At 41.3% G+C, this 24,809-nt stretch overlaps 1 protein-coding gene across 1 annotated transcript in view; it reads left to right on the forward strand.

Moving 5' to 3' along the window:
* Window positions 1-24,441, forward strand: part of acsl2 (acyl-CoA synthetase long chain family member 2) — a 31,087-nt gene extending 6,646 nt beyond the window's left edge. Inside the window, exons 2-20 of the mRNA XM_028577604.1 lie at window positions 7,416-7,636; window positions 8,950-9,064; window positions 10,082-10,146; window positions 10,307-10,408; window positions 11,450-11,549; window positions 13,551-13,729; window positions 15,504-15,536; window positions 15,730-15,781; window positions 15,918-15,991; window positions 16,337-16,414; window positions 17,117-17,251; window positions 18,899-19,033; window positions 19,910-20,078; window positions 20,184-20,272; window positions 21,905-22,021; window positions 22,126-22,269; window positions 22,380-22,481; window positions 22,572-22,643; window positions 23,918-24,441. Of these exons, the coding sequence (XP_028433405.1) occupies window positions 7,418-7,636; window positions 8,950-9,064; window positions 10,082-10,146; window positions 10,307-10,408; window positions 11,450-11,549; window positions 13,551-13,729; window positions 15,504-15,536; window positions 15,730-15,781; window positions 15,918-15,991; window positions 16,337-16,414; window positions 17,117-17,251; window positions 18,899-19,033; window positions 19,910-20,078; window positions 20,184-20,272; window positions 21,905-22,021; window positions 22,126-22,269; window positions 22,380-22,481; window positions 22,572-22,643; window positions 23,918-24,058 (2,121 nt within the window). The 5' untranslated portion in view covers window positions 7,416-7,417 and the 3' untranslated portion in view covers window positions 24,059-24,441. The remainder of the gene's footprint in view (window positions 1-7,415; window positions 7,637-8,949; window positions 9,065-10,081; window positions 10,147-10,306; window positions 10,409-11,449; window positions 11,550-13,550; window positions 13,730-15,503; window positions 15,537-15,729; window positions 15,782-15,917; window positions 15,992-16,336; window positions 16,415-17,116; window positions 17,252-18,898; window positions 19,034-19,909; window positions 20,079-20,183; window positions 20,273-21,904; window positions 22,022-22,125; window positions 22,270-22,379; window positions 22,482-22,571; window positions 22,644-23,917) is intronic.
* Window positions 24,442-24,809: the final 368 nt, after the last annotated feature.

Here is a 24,809-nt window from a genome sequence, read left to right on the forward strand (position 1 = left end):
GGTTCCGCAGCAGTTTTGTTGTTTTGCAGCCTCGGAGCACAGTAAGCGGCGCTCTAGTGTGGCTTTATTTTACGTAGAAAAAGCGTTAAAACTGCAAACCAGTATTGATTCAAAATAAAATGTTCCTCTTATTGGTGAAATAAGCATGTGACCCGTTTCAACTCCACCCCTCAAAGAATCATAATCGAGAATCGATGAGAACCGGAATCAAAAAGGAAGAATCAGAATTGTTAAAATCCAAACGATGCCGAACCCTAGTGCTAAGAGCTACTGTAACTGGGAATTTGAAAATAAGTCTTAAGTTTAAGACAGTCAAGTTTCTAAAATAATTCCCAGTGGCTTAGGCCTGGTGGGGGCTTGCCACACACTGGGGGGAAACACTGCCTTCACTTTCCACAAGACGTTTGTGTGTCTCCCATGGTGTCAAATTCACTTGACTCCAATCAGGGTCGTCCATGACAAGGCAACATTTGTGCATTTCTTTCCCCTTCAGCCGGAGGTTTCATGTAACTAAGCAGCACCGGGTTCAGACATCACTATACGGGGGTAATCTTCCAGCTGTCCTGGCACCACACCTCGTAGGTCACTTTGGATTTAGTTTAGTTAATTCACTCATTATAAAAAACAACATGCTTGATGCATGTAAAAAGTTTTTAAATGTGAATATCTTCTAGTTTCTTCTCTCCTCTGTGACCGTAAACTGAATATCTTTGAGTTGTGGACAAAACAAGACATCTGAGGATGTCATCTTGGGCTTTTTGGGAAACACTGATCCCCATTGTTCACCATTTTCTGACCAAACAACTAATCGACGGATTAATCGACAATGAAAACGATCGTTGGCTGCAGCTCTACAGAGCAAGAGGTCAATTCATTTCCATTGTTAAAAGGATTTAGTTTGTTGGATTAGACATCATTTGATGTTTGCATGATGTCATCACGTGTGCCTTGTTGATCTCCAATGGTTAGTCAACTTATCGATTAGTCGATCGCTGGAAAAATAATCGGCAACTCTTTTGATAATCGATTATTATTTTTCATGCAAAAATGGCAGAAAATGCAGTTTTTAACCTCTCAAATCAGGAGATTTCCTGCTTATTTCTGTTTTATATTCATATTAAACTGAATATCTTTGGGTTTTGGACTGACACAACAAGACGTTTAAAGACGTCCCCTTGTTTATAGACTAGACAATTAATCGAGAAAATAATCGGCAGATTAATCAATAATAAAAATAATAGGGCTGCAACTAACGATCATTTTCATCATCTATTAATCGGTCGGTTCTTTTCTCGATTAATGTATTAGCCTCAAAATCTCAATGCACCCTAGCGGCAGCAAATGTAGTGGGCAGTTCAGCTTTTCTTTGAGAAAAGAACAAAGAACGGCACTGAAGTCATTCTTAAAAAAGGAAGATGTGTTCGGAGTTTTGCTGACCGGATACGGCAAAAGTTGAATCTGTCAACTAGCGTTGCACTGCCTGGTTGCAGCTCTATCCTATTACGTGTAGAGGGAATATGAAAGACAAATATTTTTCCCGCCCCTCGGATTGAGCCCTGCCAATGGGGAGTTCCCAGACCCAACATCTGGATGTGGCTCTGGCTTGTCAGGCTATGTATTAGTTGTTTGGTCTCTAAAATGTCAGAAAATGGTGAAAAACGTGGATCAGTGAAGATAACTAGAAGATATTCACATTAAGGAAGCTGGAATCAGAGAACTGTTTTAACTTTTTTTTTTTCATGAAAAAATGACTAAAATAGATTAATCGATTATCAAAATAGTTGATTAATTCAAAAGTTGACAACTAATCGATTAATCTTTGCAGCTCTAGAAAATAGTGCCCCGCTATGCAATCAGTCCCTGAGTGTAAATTCAGGTGTGAACCGCCGAAACATTCAGGTTCTTCTCCCCCAGCAGGGACTTACACGGGATGTGAAGGTGCATTTGTATTCCTTCAGTTTATTTGTGTTTGTGTGTGTGTGTGTGTGTGTGTGTGTTCTGTTTGCCGTAAAAAGCCGAGAGCACAATGGTCTCTGTCTGGCTGACAATAGCCCTGATGAATGGGAGGAGGGAGCAGAAGGGGGCTGCAGGAAGCTCTCTTCACAGCAGACTGTCATTTGTTTGATGTGTCACATTTCATGAAGCCTTTTTTTTTTTTTTGGTTTCTCATTTATTTACCTAGAGAAATGACTCGAGGGGAACACCAGCTGCTCTGTTGCTCCAGCAGGTGTGTAGTGGCAACTGAGGGGGTTTAATTCAGATAAAATGATCTCCGGGATTCTCCGAGTTAAATTAAGACTTTTTAAGACCTTTTCAATTCTACCTTTCTAGGGGGAAATGCCAACTTCACGGCCGTATTATGGAAAATCGGTACGGATTTTTTTTGTGGCTTTTTTTTAGCCCTGTATTATGGACAGCACAGCTTAGACCTGAAAGGGGAGAGAGAGGGGGAATGACGTGCAGCAAAGGGTCGCAGGTTGGAACTGAACCCGCGGCTGCTGGGTGGAGGACTGAGCCTCTGTATGTGGGCGTGCACTCTACCAAGTGAGCTACCCAGGCCCCCCAAATCAGAACGGATTTGAAGCCAGAACAAAATAATTATTTACCAATTAACATGACCTGTATAGTGCTGACATTGATATGTGATGCTCAATAGCTTTTTTTGGGCTCTGTTGGTACTCTAATAACATCAAATAAATAAAATATTTGTCATGTTAAGAGATCTTATGCTGCAAAACTGAAAATACCAAATAAATCTACTGTCGTATAACATCCAAACAGATTAAATTGTAATGTTACACACACACAACACATTTATTTATGACGTCACAGTATTTATTTAATCCTACAAAAAGACAAGAAAAAATATAAGTTAGAGCTGCAACAATTAACCGATTAATAGATCAGATGTCAACTTAAATGAATCGCCAAGTGATTAATCACTTACTACAGTCATAACTTCTGTAATTCCAGCTTGTTAAATGTGAATATGTTCTAGTTTCTTCTCTCCTCTGGGACAGTAAACTGAATTTCTTTGAGTTGTGGACAAAACAAGACATCTGAGGACGTCACCTTGGGCTTTTGGAAAACACCATTTCATAAACCAAACAACTAATCCATTCATCCAGAAAATAATCGACAGATTAATGGACGAAGAAAGTAATAGTTAGTTGCAGCCCTAATATAAGACCTTTTATAAACAAAGTAGTTTTAATATGGGAACATTAAATTATATACTTTTCAGACCCTGCTGGTACTCTGCTCTGTGGACGAGTGTGGCATCACTTTGCCCGTGCAGGGAAGGGAAAAGCATCGGCCTGGTAGAATAGGAAGGGAGGAGTTTGATGTCACTCTTTATCCCCGCTCCTATTGGGCACCCGGGGAGAAAGTGGGTGAGAGGTTGAGGGGTGTTCAGGAAGGGGGGGGATGTGGGAAAGCGGAGACTTTATTCAGTGAGGTGACGTCCTTGCCTGGCGGAAGATGACGTGGTTTGTTAGAGAAGGTGAAATGAGCCCCCACCCCACCTCCCCTTTTAATTCAGTTTGGATATGAACAATAAAGTGCCTGGCAGCGAAAGGAGGAATCGTGCAGTGAATGTCTTGTTTGTGTGTTTTGGGGTTTTAACTTTCCTTTCTTTAATAAATGGTGATGCTGCAGCAAGAGCAGTGTGCGGGATTTTCTTTCTTCAAGTCCCTGTTTTTGTCCTCCGCGCCTGCACAGAAGAATCGTACGGATGTGCATTTGTGTACATTTTTCATTTTTTTTATAACAAATAAACTACCTCTTTATATATTTTTATAGTGACTTTAGAGACTGTTATTTATATATGTATTTATTTATTTACCTGCTTTGCATTTTTACTGATGTTTTGCACTGAAAAGACTGCATTCAATAAAGTCTATTTTATCAATGGGGAGAGGGGGGGACTTAGGCGGCCCTCCCCTCATCCGATCTCAGCACCGGCCCCTCGCTACTGTCGGCACCCCGAGTCGTTCTGCTCTGCTGAATCAAAGAGTGGCACAACATGACTGAGAGTAACCTCGGCGCCTCTTTCTGTTAAACCAATCGTTATTACTTCCTGGTGTCTCTCCACTTCCCCCCCCATCCCCCCCCGCCCCTCCCCCCCGTCTACAGCTTTTCTTCTTGTTTTTTTCTCTCTCTGAGCGGTGCCAAGCCTGCGGCTCAGTGTGGTTCAGCCTTTTAACCAGCCCCTTCACACTGGAATTTGAACAGTTTCAGAAGAGCGAGTGTTGGTTTTAATAACCCTCTCTTTTAGGTTTTTGTTGCGTTCTGAGTTTAAGATGGATGGTAGTGTTTACTGTGGGGGATGGCAGTTTTTTTTTTTTTTTTTTCCTGACACGGAGAATAGGCCTTTGTTGTCGCCGGAGCACTGTGGAGATGGATGAACCTGTTGACAAACCGTTGCATAAAGTTTTAAAGAATTCAGTTTAGTCTTTGAATGATCCGGAACATGCACGGGCACAGTTCTTAGTAGCTTAATGCTGCATTTCAAAAGACATGATGTGATAAAGTGTCCCTTTACACCGAGGCCTCCAGATAAGATTCTAAGATTCTTATTTGATCACCTGAAGCTTTAACTTATATTGATCTCATGGAGCTTTTTCCCTACTGTAGTATTTGTAGAATTCGTGGTGCAGAGACCTTAAGATTTTGGGATATTTCTTGCTGTGTGCTTCTAAATTCTTTAAAAGACCCAGCGGTGTACTTTTGTGTGTCTGTCATCTTAAGTAGCCTACAGGTTTTTTCGGAATATAATGTATAAAGTATAGAGGGCTTTCACATCACATCAGACCACTTAAAAACCAACTGTACCAAAACATGGAACTGGGCTACTATTTAACGTGACTATGAGGTAGGGCTGGGCGATATGGGGAAAATCAAATATCACGATATCTTTGACCAAATACCTCTATTGATTCGTAGTGTTGACTATTGGTGCTTTCACAAAATATTTAAACAATGAGATTTTTGATAAATAATCTTCAGTAATGTGGATGCAACGACTAAGTGGGTAAAGGCAAATAATAGTAGCCAACAGCTAGAACAGTGTGGTAAGTTCAGAAAATGGCATCACTTTACAGTAATAAAACCAGGAAAAGACAACACTTATGCCATATTACGATATTACGATATCCAAAATCTAAGACGATATCTACTCTCATATCACAATTTCGATATAATATCGATATATTGCCCAGCTCTACTACGATGAGTTTTTAACCGGTTATGAATCTTAATTGATTAATGATGCCATTATATCAGATGGCAGCACAGCCTGCTCGGCTGGTGGGGAGGAGGGGGGGGTCTGAGAGCTCCGCGTCCGACAGCAGCAGTTCCTCTTCCGGCCAGGAGCAAAGCTCATAACTAGGGCTGGGTATTGTTAAAAATGTTTGGATAACGGTACCGATACCAATACTACGACTTTGATACCGGTTCCTAAACGAAAAAGCCCTAGCCTGGTAGACCCCAGACCCTCCTCGGGTGTAACTGAGAGTGGGTCTGGGCAAGCTTCATTCACAGCTCATTTCCAAAGGGGCGTCACCAACGGACGCGGCTAAAATGCCTCTGGGCGCAACTGGATAGTCCTTCAACCAATCAGACCAACGATCTGGGTGACGTAGCAGCGACGGCGGCATCAACGGGCTGTTGTCGCTTCGGTGACCGTCATGTTGACTGTAAACAAAAAGCTGCTCGCCATCGCTGCGCTATTGTCATCGTTAAAGCCCGCCTCAACGGTTGTGATTGGTGCCTCGATTTGGAAACATTGGAAATAGGTTTGAATGGGCTCTTGGCCACACGGACTTGCAGAGCAAATCTCGAATTTGCCGGAAATTCATCAGGGGTTTTCCCAGGCTATAAAAATCCATTTTAACAAAAAGAAATTACAACATTACACATTACGACACAAATCTTTTTATTTATTTTCCAGCTCCTACTACGTGAGCCGTCTCTGTGTAACAGAGTTTTTCCTGCGTGCCTCTACGCTGCGTAACGTTAGACAGCCAATCACAGACATTATTAGATTTTGGTAGTAAGCATGCTGCGTGCTTATTGGCTCGCAGGAAAATAGAAAATGTAAACACAGTACACATACCAGTCCCAGTGGTTAGGATTTGGTGCTCTCACTGCCGCGACCAGGGTTGGTTGAGTAAGTGCTGGTCCTTTTTAACCATGAGGTCAAGTTTCACTATGTTGTGCGGTTTACAATTGCATGTGACAATAAAAACAATATTCTTTTTAAATTACAAGTCATAATTTCTTTCTAATTGGCAGGAAATTAGATTTAACATTTAAAGGTCCCACGGCATGAACATTTCACTTCATGAGGTTTTTTAAGATTAATATGTGTTCCCCCAGCCTGTCTATGGTCCCCCAGTGGCTAGAAATGGTGATAGGTGTAAACCGAGCCCTGGGTATCCTGCTCTGCCTTTGAGAAAATGAAAGCTCAGATGGGCCGATCTGGAATCTTCTCCTTATGAGGTCATAAGGAGCAAGGTTACCTCCCCTTTCTCTGATTTGCCCGCCCAGAGAATTTGGCCCACCCATGAGAGAGAGAGAGAGACATCATGGCTTTCAGACGAGCAAAGTGGCAGTTGGTCAAGACCACACCCCCACCCTCCAAAGCTCATTGTGGGACTGGCTCTAGTGGCTGTAATTCTGCACCAAGGCTGAATTTCGCGAAAGAGACTTCAGATACAGTATTAGGGGACCACTAAGGCCTATATAAAAGAGACTTCAGATACAGTATTAGGGGACCACTAAGGTCTATATAAAAGAGACTTCAGATACAGTATTAGGGGACCACTAAGGTCTATATAAAAGAGACTTCAGATACAGTATTAGGGGACCAGTAAGGCCTATATAAAAGATACTTCAGATACAGTATTAGGGGACCACTAAGGCCTATATAAAAGATACTTCAGATACAGTATTAGGGGACCACTAAGGCCTATATAAAAGAGACTTCAGATACAGTATTAGGGGACCACTAAGGCCTATATAAAAGATACTTCAGATACAGTATTAGGGGACCACTAAGGCCTATATAAAAGAGACTTCAGATACAGTATTAGCCTATATAAAAGCATCCAAAGATCACCATGTCATGGGACCTTTAAAAGTGACTTTAAAGGACACACTGAATCTTGAAGACAGTAAAAAACCAAAATAGACCCTAACCCTAACCCATAGGTTTTTAAAGTTGAGGTCATCCGAGGAAGTGTCGTAGATTTACTTTATCTGAAAAATGGGAGTTGCAGAAAGTCAGGCTGATTTTATTTGCCTTCCAAATAGCGGCACGATGATACGTTTGTGATGTAAAAGCAGCGTCTTCTGTTTCACTGTTTCTTTCTTTCTTTCTTTCTTTCTTGGTTTCTGTCCTCCTCTTCTCTCAGCTATGCATTTCCAGGACTGGTTACAGTCACTTCGCTCAAGGGTTGGACTCAAAGCTTCTGAATCGCAGGACATCTGGAGTCTTCTGCCGTCCTGCTCCCTGTCCTCCGCCTCTCTGCTGGGTCTCGGAGCCCTGGCGTCTCTCACCGCGTACTGGCTGGTGACCCGTCCTCGACCCATGCGTCCTCCCTGTGATCTACAAGCCCAGTCTGTCGCTGTGAATGTGAGTCGCCACTGTTGGCATCGTCATTCATTTAAATGGCATACGTCGTCATGGTAGGAGTGTATTAAAGTGTAATTTAGTTTTTTTTTTTTTTTCTTCTTCTTCAATCTGGACCCTATTTTCCCATGTCTTTGTGTCCGAGTGACTAATGTGAACAAAAATTGTTGAAGTTGGTCCAGTATTGAGCGAGAACTCTGTAACCGGTAGCTGCGAAGCCGGGCTGCAATGTAACCCTACAGGGCAAATGCACATCGTCAGTTTACATCCACTAAAAGTTCTGTTTTTACCGCTGACAGGCTCAGATTATTATTCTAAGTGTCTGACAACATTATGGAAATCCCTACAGAGATAGACCTTCTTGTTAAAGAGTAAGATCATTTTTGTTTAACGTGAAACAGCCCCAAAATCCCCATCACCAAACCCACCAGACTCCATTTAAATAATCATTTTAGCATGTTTAGAGCCAGCATATCTCCACATGTAAATGGGTGAATTAAGAGTTTATTTCAACCAAACCAGAGTGGTGATTGTTGGAGCAGTGGAAAGATGAACCAAGACGGCTTTTTGTAGTTTTATTTTGTTTCTGTCGACTTTGAATGAAGAGTGTTTTACGATGATAAAATTACTGATTATTTAAATGGAGTCTGGTGAGTTTCAACAATCACCACTCTGGTTTGGTTGAAATAAACCCTTAATTCACCCATTTACATGTGGAAATATGCTGGCTCTATACACGCTAAAAGTCCTGATTATTTACATGGAGTCTGGTGGGTTTGGCAACGGCCATTTTGGAGCCGTTTCATGTTCTTACTCTTCAATAAAAAGGTCTATCTCTGTAGGGCTCCTTTCCATAATGCTGTCAGACACTTAGAATAATAATCTAATCTAAAAACAGAACTTTTAGTGGATGTAAACTGACGATGTGCATTTTTCCTGTAGGGTTACATTGCAGCCCGGTTCGCAGCTAACGGTTACGGAGTTCTCGCTCAATACTGGACCAACTTCAACAATTTTTGTTCACATTAATAATATAATTATAATAATAATCTGAGCCTGTCAGCGGCAAAAACAGAACTTTTAGTGGATGTAAACTGACGATGTGCATTTTTCCTGTGGACGTTACATTACAGCTCGGTTTGCAGCTACCGTTTGCAGCTACCGGTTACAGCGTTCTCGCTCAATACTGGACCAACTTCAAAGAGTTTTGTTCACATTAGTCACTCAGACACCAATGCATGGGAAAATAAGCTCCAGGTTGAAGAAAAAAAAATGAAATTACCCTTTAAAGTGTTTAATAGCGGTGTTTGTTGTAGGGAGATCCCTGCTGCAGGCGATCGGCCCTTCTTAAAGACGACACACTGCTGGAGTTTTACTACGATGACACCAGGACGGTCTTTGACATGTTCCAGAGAGGCCTGAAGATCGCAGGTGCTGACGCATTCACAACACATTTTATTTAACTTGATCCTAAATTTGACTGTGAAACCATATCAAAGAAGTAATATCTCAGCAGCCAGAAGGAACTTGTTCTGGTGGAACATTTGCACCCCGCAAAAGAAAACGCCACATCCAATATTAAATGAAGTTAACTGTTGACACAATACAGTAACATGAACTATTTAAATTAGCTGATACATGGTTAAACCTCATTGGCTCTTACCAGTGTATCTCTGTGTGTACTTCGTCTACAGCAATCCCACCAATCAGTCCCAAAACGTCCCAGTTAGAGAGGAAATGCCCTAAACATATTCTTTGTAAATCTTTACAATCATTCCCTGAAAGAACCAAGCAGGCCTGCCTTATTGCACCATCCAAATTTTCCTTAAAACTTTGTGTGTAGCTTGCTAGCTCGAAGTTTGTTGTTTCCTGAAGCGAAGGGATTTTGAGAATGGCGACACACAGAGAAAGCAGAAGGTGAGTGATAAAGCCTGACATCATGCGCCGGATGTCAGGCTTTATCCTTTATCCTTTGAACCAAACTGTGGTGTAATAGCTACAGTTATTCATCACATGTAATTCCACTCAACTTCACACTTGTTTTCAACTGTAGCAGTTAGATAACAAGTTGTTTTAAATCTTGACAGATTTCAGAAAAAAAAACTAACTTTCACCTGATCTGGGTCATAAGCAGAACTTTGTCGCTGTCAGGCAGAACCCCTTGTTCTTCCATATTTTGACATTTTCCTTTCTTTTCATAAATCAATGTTATTGATCACCCTTTACGTCTGTCTGTGGGTTTTACAAATATTTAAAACAGTGACGAGGCAATTTCATCGGACTCTGCCGAACAAAATGTTTTCAAATTAGCCTTTTTAGCCGACAGCGACGATATTCAAGACATAAAGTCCCTAATTCAAGTGAAAAGGTAACCTATCAACAGACAGAACACTATAAATATTGCATACGTTTTGAACTGAGGTGACACATGTGTCTGGTGCTCTTCAGGAAGCGAGCCGTGTCTGGGCTTCAGACAGCCGGGCCAGCCCTACCAGTGGATCTCCTACACTGAGGTCGGACATGTTTTCAGTACTCCGGTCATCGCAGCACTTCTGTGTAACATGCTAACTCTTTGCTGTTTGTTGACGGAGTGTTTTTTCTTTTTTTTATATATATATATATATATATATATATATATACATATATATATACACATATATACACACTCTTCAGGTGGCTGAGCGGGCGCAGGTGCTGGGCTCGGGGCTGTTGGCCAAAGGCTGCCAGCCCAACCCGCAGCAGTTTGTTGGGATATTTGCACAGAACAGACCCGAGGTATGACCCGCGACTCATCGCTGGATTTATTAAGTTTGCAATGTCGTAGTAGAGTATGTCGAAAAGAGTGATACAAGTCATAGTATAGTATGTCCAAAAATGTGATAAAAAAGGCATAGTTTAGTGTGTGGAAAAAAGCCATAGTAGTATATATCGAAAATGTTCCAATCAATGATCCAGGCAGCACCATAGACAGTATATAAGGGCAGCACATTGTCGTCTCCCTCCTTCATTTTACAGTCGAATGGTAGCTATATATATATATATATATATATATATATATATATATATATATATATATATATATATATATATATATATATATATCCACCAGAGCCCATAAGCCCTCATCAGACCAATCTACACACAGTGCTTTTTGTAAATATGAAATGCATTATGATTTCATAACCTAGGTTATAAAAGGTTTGACTTTTCAATTAGTTTTGACTTCAGTTTAGTTTTGACTTTTGGATTTCCTTTTACTTTTAGTTTCAGTTTGTCAGAAAGGTTTGGGTTTTAGTTGTAGTTCCTAGATGGTTGGAGAATAACCATGATGTTTAATTATTCATCTTTAAGCTACGTTAGAGTCCCGTGTGAAGCAGTTACAGCACAGCGCTGTCCTATTACAGATAAAAACCTAAAACTGAAATGAATGTTCATTTTTATTACATTTTCATTTGTTCTTCAACCTGACAACATAGTTTCAGTTTAGTTTTTCTTGAAGGTTTTATTTTTTATTTATTTATTTATAATTATTAATATTTGACCTCCTTAGAAATCCTTCCCATAATGTTATGTCAGGCACTTAATATAATATTATAATATAATATTAATCTGAGCCTGTCAGCGGCAAGACAAGCACTTTTGTGAAGGGAAATACAAGCTGGACAGTGCCCTATTAACTTGTCCAATGGACCTATGTCAAAGATTGTTGTTCCCATCAGTCACTTAGACACAGAAACATGGGAAAATAGGGTCCAGATTGTGGAGGCTGGGAGTGAGTGTTAACCGTGCTGCGTTGTCTCCCTCTGCTGCTCACAGTGGATCATCTCGGAGCTGGCGTGCTACACCTTCTCCATGGCCGTGGTGCCTCTGTACGACACTCTGGGCTTGGAGGCCATGGTCCACATACTCAACCTGGGTGAGAAACTACACACAGATTTTGTTCATTGTTAAAGGGATTTTATCTTTTATTTAAAGAATTAGTTCACTAAAAAATGTAAGCGGTGTAATTATTATTTAATGGCCTGTCTGCCAGCATCCCAAATCAAATCGCATCAAACCATCAGACCATTGTGGTGAGCAACACTAGGGCTGGGTACCGAATTCAATACTTTTTAGGCACCGACCGAATTGCCTTTAAAGTATCAAGTATCGAAAAATGCCTCGCCATTCAATACCCGATTTTAATACCCAAGGAGGAAATCTCATGAACGTCATTGAGCCAATAAGCACGCAGCATGCTTCTACCAAGATCTAATAATGTGTGCGATTGGCTGTCTAATGTTACACGTCAGAGAGGCACGCAGGAAAAACTCTACGTTACAGAGACGGGGCTCACGTAGTCGGAGCTAAATTATTAAAAAAAAGATTAGTGAGATAATTTTGTTTTATAAAATTGGTATTGAAAAAAAGCATTGTTTAAGAACCGGTATCAAAGTCATGGTATTGGTAATGGTACTGGTATTGAAAATTTTTTAACGATACCCAGCCCTAAGCAACACACAGTAACTCTAATCTCCCAGAAGATTGTTTTTGGAGACTGTCATGAAACACATTTAAACAAGGACAAGGATTTATAGTAAACTAAAATAAGCAGATAAACATTTTAAGTAAATTGAAACTAAATAAAAACTAAAACCTTCAAGAAAAACTAAACTGAAACTATGATGCCAGGTTAAGAAACTAATAAAAATGAACATAAATTCATTTCAGTTTTAGTTTTTTAGCTATAATATCCTCATGAGTATAAAAAGGAGATGGCATGAGCAGAACAATCTTCATCTGCAAAGTCATGTAAGTGTAGTGGAGTAGAACATGGCATAACAAGTAGAATACTCGAGTAAATGTACTTACTTGACTTTCCACCACTGGTTTGATGTTTGGACCAAATGTGCAGTCGTGTGTTGGATTTTTAGACTTGAGGAGTTTAAGAAATGTTTGGTTTTGATTTTAAAACTTGAATTTTTTTTATGGTCTGTATAAAAATAAATAAATAATAAAAAGACTGAAAAGAGCGTCTTCTCTGCACTGACAACTAAGGCTATGTTCACACTTGGTGTCTTTTTTGACAAGAAAAAGTTGACTAGGGTGCTTTTGTAGTAGAACAGAAGCTGGCAGCGTTTTGGTTCCAAAAAGCAGCCGAGAGCATCTTTTGTTGCTATAACAACGGCTACTGCTACAGTATCCCAGAGCGCTACGTGGAGTGGTGCTAACGTTAGCTAAAACAAAGTGGTGGAGCGAGCTAGAGAAAGAAAAGAGAGAGAGAGAGGTGCTAACATTAGATGAAACAAAGTGGTGGAGCGAGCTATAGAAAGAAAAGAGAGAGAGTGGTGCTAACGTTAGATAAAACAAAGTGGTGGAGCGAGCTAGAAAGAGGTGCTAACGTTGGATAAAACAAAGTGGTGGAGCGAGCTAGAGAGAGGTGCAAACGTTAGATAAAACAAAGTGGTGGAGTGAGCTAGATAAAGAAAATAGAGAGAGAGAGAGAGGCTAACGTTAGATTACCCGGTCATACCGCAGAGCACCCGGTCATACCGTATAACTCGCTGTGCTCCGACTCCATGTTTTCGCTCCATGACAGGTCTGGTTACTCTGCTTGTCATTGATCGGCTGTCAAAAAAGCGCTTCACGTAGTGCGGTTTGTTTTTGTTTTTTTCCAGAAAAGTTGAACTTTTTTCAACTTCAAAAAGACACCCGCGACTTTTTTTTTTTTTTAAACCCAGTTGACTCCATAGGATTATAATGTAAAAGTAACACTGGCAGCTTAAAAAAAAGATGCCCGAGGCGAAGTAAAAGACTGATCTCTCTCTTTGTGGTGAACTATTCCTGTCAGCAGTTAACACACACACACACACACACACACACACACACACACACACACTACTGTTTTAGTAACTCTTTATGTCGGCGGCGTTCTTAGCGGAGATCTCTCTGGTGATCTGCGACCGGGAGGAGAAGGCGGCAGCGTTGTTGGAGAACAAGGAGAAAGGGGTGACTCCGAAGCTCTCCTGCCTGGTTCTCTTCAACGAGTTCAGCGACGCGTTCGTGGAGAGGGCGAAGAACTGCGAGATAGAGGTTCTGAAACTGGAGCAACTTATGGTGAGCAGAATGGAGGCACAGGGGCTGTTGAGTTGAATATGTTAAGGCTACATCTACACTGCTACGTTTTTAAATTTTTAAGTGGCGTTTTGAGACAAAAACGATCCCTTGTCCACACAAGAGTTTTATCTCCATGCTTTTCCATTCACACTAGGGCTGCACGATATGAGGAAAATATGCGACATGCGATAACGTTGCTGAATATTGTGATAACGATACTACTCGCGATAAATAGACAGATATTTCAGTTCTGCATTTCTGCTGCTTTCAGTCTTCTGCTAAAATGCAACAATTGCTTGTTGAATTAAAATTTGAACATACAATTAAATAATTTCCAACACTTTTATTGAACAAATTGAACACTGAGTTGAATATAAAAGGCACCACCAAAAAAAAAAAATTACTGATAATTTCTGTCAACTAACAACAAAAAAATCTCTGTGTCTTTCGCGATATGTCGCAGCCTTTTGCGATGTGTTTATTGCGCCAGTTAATATTGCGATGACGATAAAATAACGATAATATTGTGCAGCCCTAATTAGCACCGGATTTCTTTTCAGCGCACACAGAAAACAGAGAGCTAGGTGACCGTCAGGAGATATTCGATAAATTTGACAAAAACTGTATTTGATTAATATGACTTACTCTACCTTTTTAAGTATCAGATAAGTAGGGTTGGGTTCCGATGCTGACGTAAATGGTAGTAACGAGACCGAATAAGAACGAAAATTTTGGTGCCTGACTTTACACTACACTGGTTAGCCTACCGTTAGCTAGCAGCTGGAGTAAACACGGTTAAAATGCTGACAACTAACGTTAAACAGTGTAAAATGTGACTGGATTTCACTGGAGAGGATTCCAACACCGGGACGTAACAGTCTGACTGCAGCCGCCGTTGTCGGAAAAACAACGCAGACGGTGCGTTCACTTGAAACAGGTAGCCGCGTGGTGCATTCTAGGGATGTCCTCGACTAAAGAAATTCTTAGTCGACTAACACTTATACGATTTTGTCAACTAATCGATTAGTTGATTTAATTGACAGAGCTGTGCACTTAGAGAGGTGGTTAAGACTAGAAAAGCACAATATAAATGTAGTTAATTAACCATCTGTAAAACTGAGTTTCTCCACAATTAATCCTGCAAAAGCACCACTTTAAATCTTGTGTTTACCATAAATGTGCTCATAAGTTTCTTGCAAATGAGTAATTAAGCATGAATAAGCGTAAAAAATGACTTATCAACTAAAGACATCTTGGTCGACTAAGACCAAAACGACCGATTAGTCGACTAATTGACTAAGAGGTGGCAGCCCTAGTGCATTCAAAGTTATTGTAAAATACCCTTTTCCCATCTGGTGGTTGTTTGTGTCGTTCAACGGCAATTTACTGGGGAAATAAGTTATTGTTGTAAGTTACAGTTATGACATTATTATTATGGCCTTAGCAATAAACATGCTGTTCTTTAAAGTTGCCGACTGTTCTTTAGTACCCTTGTTTTTTTCTACTTTATTAAAAAGTATTGGTTCAGGCACCGGCACCGTTTTTAGCGTTTTTAGCACCGGTATCGGGGGGAAAGAACCCAAACCATACCCAACCCTACTGATAAGACCCGTGTGCCTGTCCAGACTACAAAGCAACACTGGAGTTTTCAAACCAAAACGGGGATTAAATCCCTGTAATGCAGACTCCTTTAAATGTCTCCCCTTTAATTTAGTCATCGATGGTGATATGTAAATTGATATGACGAACTCCTCGTTGTCCCCTCTTCTCTTAGGACCTGGGAAGGCAGAACCTCAAAGACCCTGTGGTGAGTTTACATCGTCTCCCAGCTGCTACACTACATCACCGCATCAAACTAGTTCCAGTAAACAGATAATCCCCCTCTAAATGCCAGGATGACAGTTTCCCCCGTTGCTCCTGTCCCATACGATATCATTAACACTCACTTGTAGAGGAAGCCTGTTGTCGTGTTCTCATGTTTTATTGCTGCCTTGCTGTAGCCGCCCCAGCCCGAGGACCTGGCCGTGGTTTGCTTCACCAGTGGAACCACAGGTACCGTCTTTGATTTCCATACCGTCTCTCTCTCGGCGTAATTATCCTTCATTCACATCATTAGAGAAGTGTCCTCAAGTGCCCACTAACAAGCTCTCTTTATGGCACTGCCATAATGCCGTGTTTATTTATCCAGGGAAGCCCAAGGGAGCCATGATCACCCACGGCAACATCGCCTCCAACACTTCCTCTGTCATTAAGATCCTGGAGGTCTGTCTACTCTTCCACCTCCTTGTTTAATTGAGAACAGCCTCGCGGCTCCCATCACTTCCCATCTGCTTGTGTTTCAGTATCTCAAAAAAAAAAAAAAAAAAAACCTGTCCCTCTCCCCGCTGTGTCTAATGGTATGATTAATTGGCTGTTTGATTGCCCCTGTCACTGCAAGGTACTTTGACTAATTGCCCCCCCCGTATAAAGATTACGCTATCTAACTGCTGTTGAAAAAGCCATACTGCACGTTTGATTGCCTGCTGCCTGAACTTAATCTCTCCCCTGTGCTTTGCTCACTTTCTTTCTTTCTTTCTTTCGTTCTCTCTCTGTCTCTCTCTCTCTCAGGGTTCGTTTGAGATCCGACAGCAGGACGTGTCCATCTCTTACCTGCCGCTTGCCCACATGTTTGAGAGGATGATTCAGGTAGCCGATGCATTTCTCACTTTTTTGTTTTGAATCAGAAATCCGAACCAGGAAGGGATTTATTGCCAAGTAAGTAACACTTGCAAGGATTTTTTGCCTTGGTGTTTGCTGCAAACAAACGCATTGAACGTTAAAGCTATAGTGCGTAGCTTCTGTCGACCCCACGAGGGATTTTGAGTAATGACGACACTGTCAGCGCACCCCCTCCCTCCACCCCTCCCCCACACAGCTGCTAGTAGCCAAGGAGGACACGGAGGATTAGAAAAACATGATGGACTCTTCAGAAGAGGTCATTATCTTCACTTGAGTTTCTGCGCGGGAAAGTCGCCGGACGCCACAATCTTCTGAACATGGTCACATTGAGAACTACAGAGAGAGTTGTGTGGAGCTGATAGTCTTAATCAGATTTGTAGCAACTCATTTGGCAACGGCTTGAATGTAACGACGTTCATTAATATCAAAAAGTAACGCACTAAAGCTTTAATATGAAATAAAAAATAAATGCAGAAACAAGTATATACAATATAGCTGTTGACATTTTTGTGTTTGTGTGTAAACCAAGTTTAGTCATTTTTAGTCTGCCTGACTCGTCATTTTTATGTTTTTTTTTTAACCTGGCAATATGGTTTCAGTTTAGTTTTACTTCAAGGTTTGAGTTTTTATTTAGTTTCAGTTCACTAAAAATACTTGTTTCTGTCCCAGGTCTCTATGTTCTGCCACGGGGCGAGAGTAGGATTCTACCAAGGCGACATTTCTCTTCTCATGGATGACATTAAAACTCTCAAACCCACCTTCTTTCCTGTTGTGCCTCGTTTGCTCAATCGCATCTATGACAAGGTCAGTAAATAGATTCAGGGCAGTGGAGGCCTCAGGGTTTGAGAATCCCCCAGACCGGCAGAATAAATCTGGGTGGGGAACTCAGTAACACTAGGTACACTTAGCAGCAGTGAAAATTAGATTAAAGGAACAATAAAATAAGGTGTAAGTGTACAAAATGGGATGAATTACATAGGGCCTTAAAAGTCATCTTTGATTAGCGGACCCAAACATAATCTGCAGATTTTTGTATATTTTTACAGATTTCAGCGGTGATCCGGAATGAAATTTAGTGGACAGTTTTTCTGCTTGGGGTGGAGAAGTGTTAAAGAAATATGCTGACTTATTGGGACTTTGTCTTATTCCCCGTATCCCCCAGAGTTAAAGTCCATACATACCCTTCTCATCTCTGTGCGTGTCGTAACTCTGTCTGACGCCCCCACTGCTAGCATAGCCTAGCACAGGTCACTATGCTTTTACTATCTAGTAATTGTTGACTCTATTACTCCACCTCTGAGCAAACTCTCTGCTCCTCACCACAGGGCTTCAGGTGCTGCGTGCAAATCACTCCGCCCAAGTAACAGAAGTAGCAGTGCTTCGCCTTCTGAGAATATAGTCCCCAGTTTGTATACGGTTAAAAGATGGCTGTGTCTCATGTGACCTTGTTATTTGCACACGCTGTGACTATACAAATCACAACATGTAAATAGGAACATATCGGCGTTATTTTTGTCACTTATTGGGAGCAGTAGCCTAGATGGAGCCGGTTACCTCCATGATCTGTGCTAAGCTAGGCTAGATGGAGCCGGTTACCTCCAGGATCTGTGCTAAGCTAGGCTAGATGGAGCCGGTTACCTCCAGGATCTGTGCTAAGCTAGGCTAGATGGAGCCGGTTACCTCCAGGATCTGTGCTAAGCTAGGCTAGATGGAGCCGGTTACCTCCAGGATCTGTGCTAAGCTAGGCTAGATGGAGCCGGTTACCTCCAGGATCTGTGCTAAGCTAGGCTAGATGGAGCCGGTTACCTCCAGGATCTGTGCTAAGCTAGGCTAGATGGAGCCGGTTACCTCCAGGATCTGTGCTAGGCTTAGCTAGCGCTGGGGGCGTCAGACAGAGTTACAACACGCACGGAGATGCACATAGTCAAGTATGGACTTGTCTAACTCTGGGGGATACTGTGAATAAGCTAAAGTCCCAATAAGTCGGCGTGTTCCTTTTAACATTGTGACTTTTATTTTTGTTAACCCTTGTGTTGACTTCGGGTCACATTGAGCCGTTTTCAATTGTTGTTTTATATCAGAAAATATGGGAGGTAGGAATAAGCACTGAAAATGTGAAGAAGCAAAATTTAACAATTTAAAACGTCAAAAGATTTTTTCAAGGTTGACAGGAAGACAACTCAAGGGTTAAAGCTATAGTGCGTAGTTTCGGTCTTCCCCATGAAGAATTCTAAGTAATGCCAACAACACTGTCGGGGTGGAAATGTGCTAACATTCTGACTGCTATTTTCTTTTCTTAATTTGTTTAAAGTCTGCTGAAGATTTGCGCAGAGTCCGTGCGGCCCTGTTGATCAGTAACCTTTTCTCGCGTTTTTTTGTAGATTGTTCCACTATGAAGGCCACTGTAATTCCTGGTCGGTTCTGTTTTACGTGTGACTGATTTCCACACAGATCCTGGGTTCTGTGACCTCTCCGATGCGACGGGCCTTGCTTCACTACGCTGTGAGGAGGAAGCAGGCAGAGCTCAGCAGTGGAGTCGTACGCAACAACAGTCTGTGGGACAAACTGGTCTTCAACAGGATTCAGGTCAGTTGCATTTAATAGTTCACCCTGTATCATATTTCCCCACTTTTTTTTAACAGTTCCTTCAATGTAGGTCTTCAGTAAAGACAAAATTTATCCGCAAATAAGGCTGCAACTCACGATTATTTTCATTGTTGATATATCTGTTTATTTTCTCCATTAATGGATCAGTTGTTTGTTCTCTAAAATGTCAGAAAATGTTTAAAAAATGTGGATAAGGGTTTCCCAAAAAGCCCAAGATGACGTCCTCAAATGTCTTGTTTTGTCCATGACTCAAAGATATTCAGTTTACTGTCACAGAGGAGAGAAGAAACTAGAACAATATTCACATTTTAAGGAGCTGGAATCAGAAGTTTTTAGTTTTTCTTCATAAAAAAAATGACTCAAAGCGAATATCAAAATAGTTTGCGATTCATTAATTAGTCGACAACTAATCGAACAATCTTTGTAGCTCTGCCATTAACCAAAAGCAAATCTTTTTTTCTCTTTTACTACAGATTTGTTTTCAGTGTTTAATGGCATATTGTCTGTTAATCCGGGACTCTACAGTTGTCACTATTTCTATTTTACAGCACTTAACACAGTGCTTCACGTAGACCAGCATCCCTGCGAATAGTCACCACATTTGTATCCAAACTTCACAAGAAGAGCACAACTATTCCAGCAATCAATGCCAAATCCACCCGGAGCATATTGGTCCTGTGGGAGTGTATTGGAGAAGCACGCACACCAAAAGATTTTTGGCTCGGTTTTGGTCAGTGCAGATGGGAAAACATGGTCTAGGTTGAAAAACGTTGTTAAAAAGAAACTTCAGCTTGCACCCACAATGTGATCGCATTTGAACCGTTTTACATAAATTCTGCTTCTCTTGTGTTTCAGGCCAGTTTAGGAGGTAATCTGCGGTTCGCTCTGACAGCTTCAGCACCCATCTCGCCCACTGTGCTGTCCTTCCTCAGAGCCACTCTGGGCTGTCTGATCTTCGAAGGTTACGGACAGACTGAGTGCACGGCCGGCTGCACTTTCTCCATGCCCGGAGACTGGAGCGCAGGTAGAACGTCATCCGATCCTTTACCTTTTGTTCTCTGAATAGCTTGTGTTTTTGTGCGCTGGTTAATCCTGTCCTCATCAGGTGTGTGGATGTATCTTTTGTCAGGTCATGTAGGGGCTCCGCTGCCCTGCGCCAAGGTGAAGCTGATAGACATCCCTGATATGAATTACTTTGCTAAGAACGGAGATGGAGAGGTGAGATACTCTTAAGGTGCCGTCGTACTATTCATAATGATGAAAAATAACGCACATCAAGGGCTGTCGTGAGCTGCTGATCGCTGGAAGTAGACTTGAAAGTAAGTGTTGCATTTCTCTTTATTTTAAATGATGGTTCAGCCCTCGGGCCTCCTTCAAAAATCAACTCCCAAACCCCGAGCAATAGTCCACTGGTGGAATGAACACTCAAGCTATTTTGTGTTGGACGGAATTTATTATAATAGTAAAGACAGAACCTCAGACTTTTTGATGATATGGCAGTCTCATAGAGATTTAGATTTTATACATTTTTACATTAATGTTAGGGATTACGACAAAAGTGTTATCGGAGTGCATTTATTATGTTGTTTGATTTGTATGTCTTATAGTTTTGTGTTATTTAGTTTGTTTTAGTTTTAATATGTTTGTTTAGGATTAAGGATTTTTTTTTGTCTGTGTCCTAGTGTGGAGGATCTGGAATAGGAATAATGAGATGTATGTTTGAAATATCTTTACACTGTTTATGTAAAATACAAAATATAATTAAAAGATATATATATATATATATATATATATATATAAATAAATAAAAAGAATCAGCAATCAAAGTCAGACACTGCACTGATGGCCTTCAGCTAATCAAAAGTAAACAGTTGCAAAAGCTGCAGCCAATCACATTACTCCTAGTCGGGATCAACGGTAGTACATTTAACGTGAGCCACATGCTCAGTGTGTGTCGCCGTTTCCAAAATCCCTTCGCTTCGAGGAAACAACAACCTTCGAGCTAGCGAGCTACACGCTGAAAACAGCTGGATGGTGCAACAAGGCAGGCCTGCTTGGTTCTTTTAGGGAATGATTGTAAAGATTTACAAAGAATGTGTTTGTTTTAAATAGCTCACGGTACTGTATTGTGTGAACAGTTAATTTAATATTGGATGTGGCGTTCTCTTTCGCGAGGTGCAAACGTTCCACCAAAACCAGTTCCTTCCCGAGACTATTTAGCAGAGCCACCGTCGCAGCATCCGGAGCTTAGCGCCGCCCAAGACGATTGCGATTGGTTCAAAGAAATGCAAACAATCCAGAGTGTTTGTTTTCCCCCCTCCTATCCCAGAATGCATCTGTGGTGCAGCCAGACCTTACTCCTCAGCGCTGTGGTGATAGGTCTAGCAATGCGAGACTAAGTTGCAACTGAATCAGTTGCCGTTTTTCTGTGCAGTGACAAAATATCGACTTACTCCCCCTGCAGCAGCAATGACATGTTCACGTCAACAGACAGACTAGGCCTGCTCGATTTGGGGAAAAATATGAATCACGATTTTTTTTTTTTAGCTTAGAATTGATATCACGATTCTCTGCCACGATTTTTATAGAGGTTACAATGAAGAGAAGGGAGAGCATTGCAGCACTTGGAAGCGCTTTAAAACCTATTTTATACAGTCTGTTTAACACTCCTAGAAGAAAGTAGTAGCGTTTGTGATGCAGTCGGCTCGTAAAATTAAATGAGAATCATGAAGTCATTTTTTTTTTTTTTTATTTAATCATGAACATGGTGAATAGAGATCGCGATTTTATAACGATTAATCGTGCAGGCCTAGGACAGACTGACTCTTTTCACGTCCTTGTCCCCGTTAGATCTGCATTAGTGGCCCCAGCGTGTTCAGAGGTTACCTGAGGGACCCAGAAAGGACGGCTGAAGCCTTGGACAGCGACGGCTGGCTGCACAGTGGGGACGTAGGCCAGTGGCTTCCAGTAAGATGACACACGGCACTCATCCTAAAATCTGATGAATTTCATCTTCTAGTCTCTCACGCAAGTGAGCAAACGTGTCCGTCTCCGCCTTTTCCCTCTGCTAGAACGGGACGCTACGCATCATTGACAGGAAGAAGCACATCTTCAAGTTGTCCCAGGGAGAGTACATCGCTCCGGAGAAGATAGAAAACGTCTACACGCGTTGTGTTCCTGTGCTGCAGGTGTTCGTGCACGGAGATAGTTTACAGGTACTATGCGATTCGTATTCAGTTGACCTAAGTCATTTGTTGTTGTTTTGGGATTTTTTTTTTTTTACGGGTTAGCGTTTTGATGGTTCTCTTGTGCTTTGTGTCTCCAGTCTTTTCTCATAGGCATAGTTGTACCTGACCCGGAGGTGTTTGTTGACTGGGCTAAAGAGCGAGGCTTTGTGGGATCCTATGAAGAGCTGTGCCAGAATCCTGTAAGTCATCTAAACCCCAATTTCATAACGTGACCCTTTTTACTTTTGGCATTCCAAAACAATTGAAGCAGTTATTTGTCTTTCAAACAGGATTTAAAGAAAGCAGTATTAGAGGACATGACCGCTGTGGGGAAGGAAGCGGGGCTGAAGTCCTTTGAACAAGTGAGAGAACTCTGCCGACACGAGTCTTGGTTGAATTTATGAGCTACTAACTAGAGCTGCAAAGATTCATCGATTAGTTGGCAACTGTAAAATGAATCCCCAACTATTTTGATAATGGATTAATTAATAACATGTACCACTGTAAAATATAAATAGTGACAACTGTAGAGTACTGGATTAACAGACAATGGGCCCTATTTTAACGATCTAAGCGCACGGCGTGAAGCACCTGGCGCAGGTGCGTTTGGGGTGTGTACGAATCCACTTTTGCTAGTTTAACGGCCCAAAAAAAGGGTCCGTGCGCTGGGCGTAATATGCAATAAACCAATCAGAGATCATCTCCCATTCCCTTTTAAAAGCCAGGCGCGTTTGGACCTCGCCGCATTGCTATTACGATGGCGGATTTGCTGAGCAGGAAGGAGAGATTTTCAGGAGAAGAAACGCGAGCAGATCATAGATGGCACGAGCACTATGCCACCAAAACTCCACGAGGTGAAGCAGGCGTTAAAATAACAACGAAATGCTGCGTCATTGACTTCAGACCAGGTTTTTGTTGGTTGATGGCACGATCACTTCCCGCTGCCTCAAGATAGCAATACGCCCAGAATACACCTGAACACACCTCCCTGTGAGACCAGCACGCCCAGAATGCACCTGAACACACCTCCCTGTGAGACCAGCACCCCCAGAATGCACCTGAACACACCTCCCTGTAAGACCAGCCCGTCCCATGGGCGCAGGTACATTCACTATTTAAACGACGTGCGTCGGTCTTAAACTAGCAAAGACACTTGCGTCGGGCTTTGTGATAGGGCCCAATATGTCATTAAACACTGAATACAAATCTGCAATAAAAGAAAAAAGTCTCTAGTTTTAAGGTAGAGCTGCAAAGATTAATCGATTTGTTGTTAAATTAATAAGCAACTATTTTGATAATCGATTAATCGGATTGAGTCTTTTTTTTTTTAATGAAACAAAGGAAAAACTCTGATTTCTGCTTCTTAAATGTGAACATGTTCTAGTTTCTTCTCTCCTCTGTGACAGTAAACTGAATATCTTTGAGTTGTGGACAAAACAAGATGTTATCTTGAGCTTTTTGGGAAACACTGATCCACATTTTTCACCATTTTTTAGACCAAACAACTAACCAGTAAACGAGAAATCAATCGACAGATTAATAGATAGTTAGTTAGTTTCAGCTTTCCTACTAACCTCCCAATACTGACTTTTTTTTGTGATTTTGGGTTTTGTGTCTTACCTTTCTCTCCTTTTAGGTGAAGGGCGTTTACTTGCACCCGGAGACGTTCAGCATCGCCAATGGCCTTCTCACCCCGACTCTAAAGAGTAGACGTGTCGACATCCGCAGAGTCTTTCAGGAACAAATATCAAGCATGTACAGCAAGACAGCCATCTGAAGGACCCCACTTAGTAACTCTCTCTCACACACACACACACAATACCGAAAGGTTACTGCTGTCCAATAAGAGAGGATTGAGGTAGGGGTGGGGACAGGAAACAGGAAACTGGCAGAAGAAAGTTCAAATCACACACATCCAGCAGTGCCTTGCTCATGTATTTTTCTAATCGGTTCTGAAAGATTTCATAAACCAGTGTGAGCATATAACCCTTCACCTGGAGTTAAACAATTACAACTAGGGTTTCAAGAAGCTGATTTGTAAAAAAAGAAAAAAAATAATTGCTGAACTGTACATACTGCTTATATTGAGATTTGCTGACAGGACACTGACTAATTCCAGTAAAGTAAAACTGAACAGAAATAAAGATTAGTACCTGATGACTCTTGTGTGTGATTTAAATTCTGCAACAACTCCTGCACTCACCCTGAGAAATACAAAGTGGATATTTAAACTTAAACTCATCACAACAACCGTAAAATTAGGGCTGCAACTAAAGATTATTTTCATTGCCGATTAATCTGTTGATTATTTTCTTGATTAATGGATTAGTTGTTTGGTCTATAAGTCAGCGTTTCCCAAAAAGCCCAAGATGACGTCCTCAAATGTCTTGTTTTGTCCACAACTCCAAGATATTCAGTTTACTGTCACAGAGGAGAGAAGAAACTAGAACATATTCACATTTAACAAGCTGGACTCAGAGAATTTTGATTTATTTTTTCATTAAAAAAATGACTGAACCGATGAATTA

This window comes from Perca flavescens, chromosome 5, assembly GCF_004354835.1.
Source record: "Perca flavescens isolate YP-PL-M2 chromosome 5, PFLA_1.0, whole genome shotgun sequence".
Taxonomy (NCBI): Eukaryota; Metazoa; Chordata; class Actinopteri; order Perciformes; family Percidae; genus Perca; species Perca flavescens.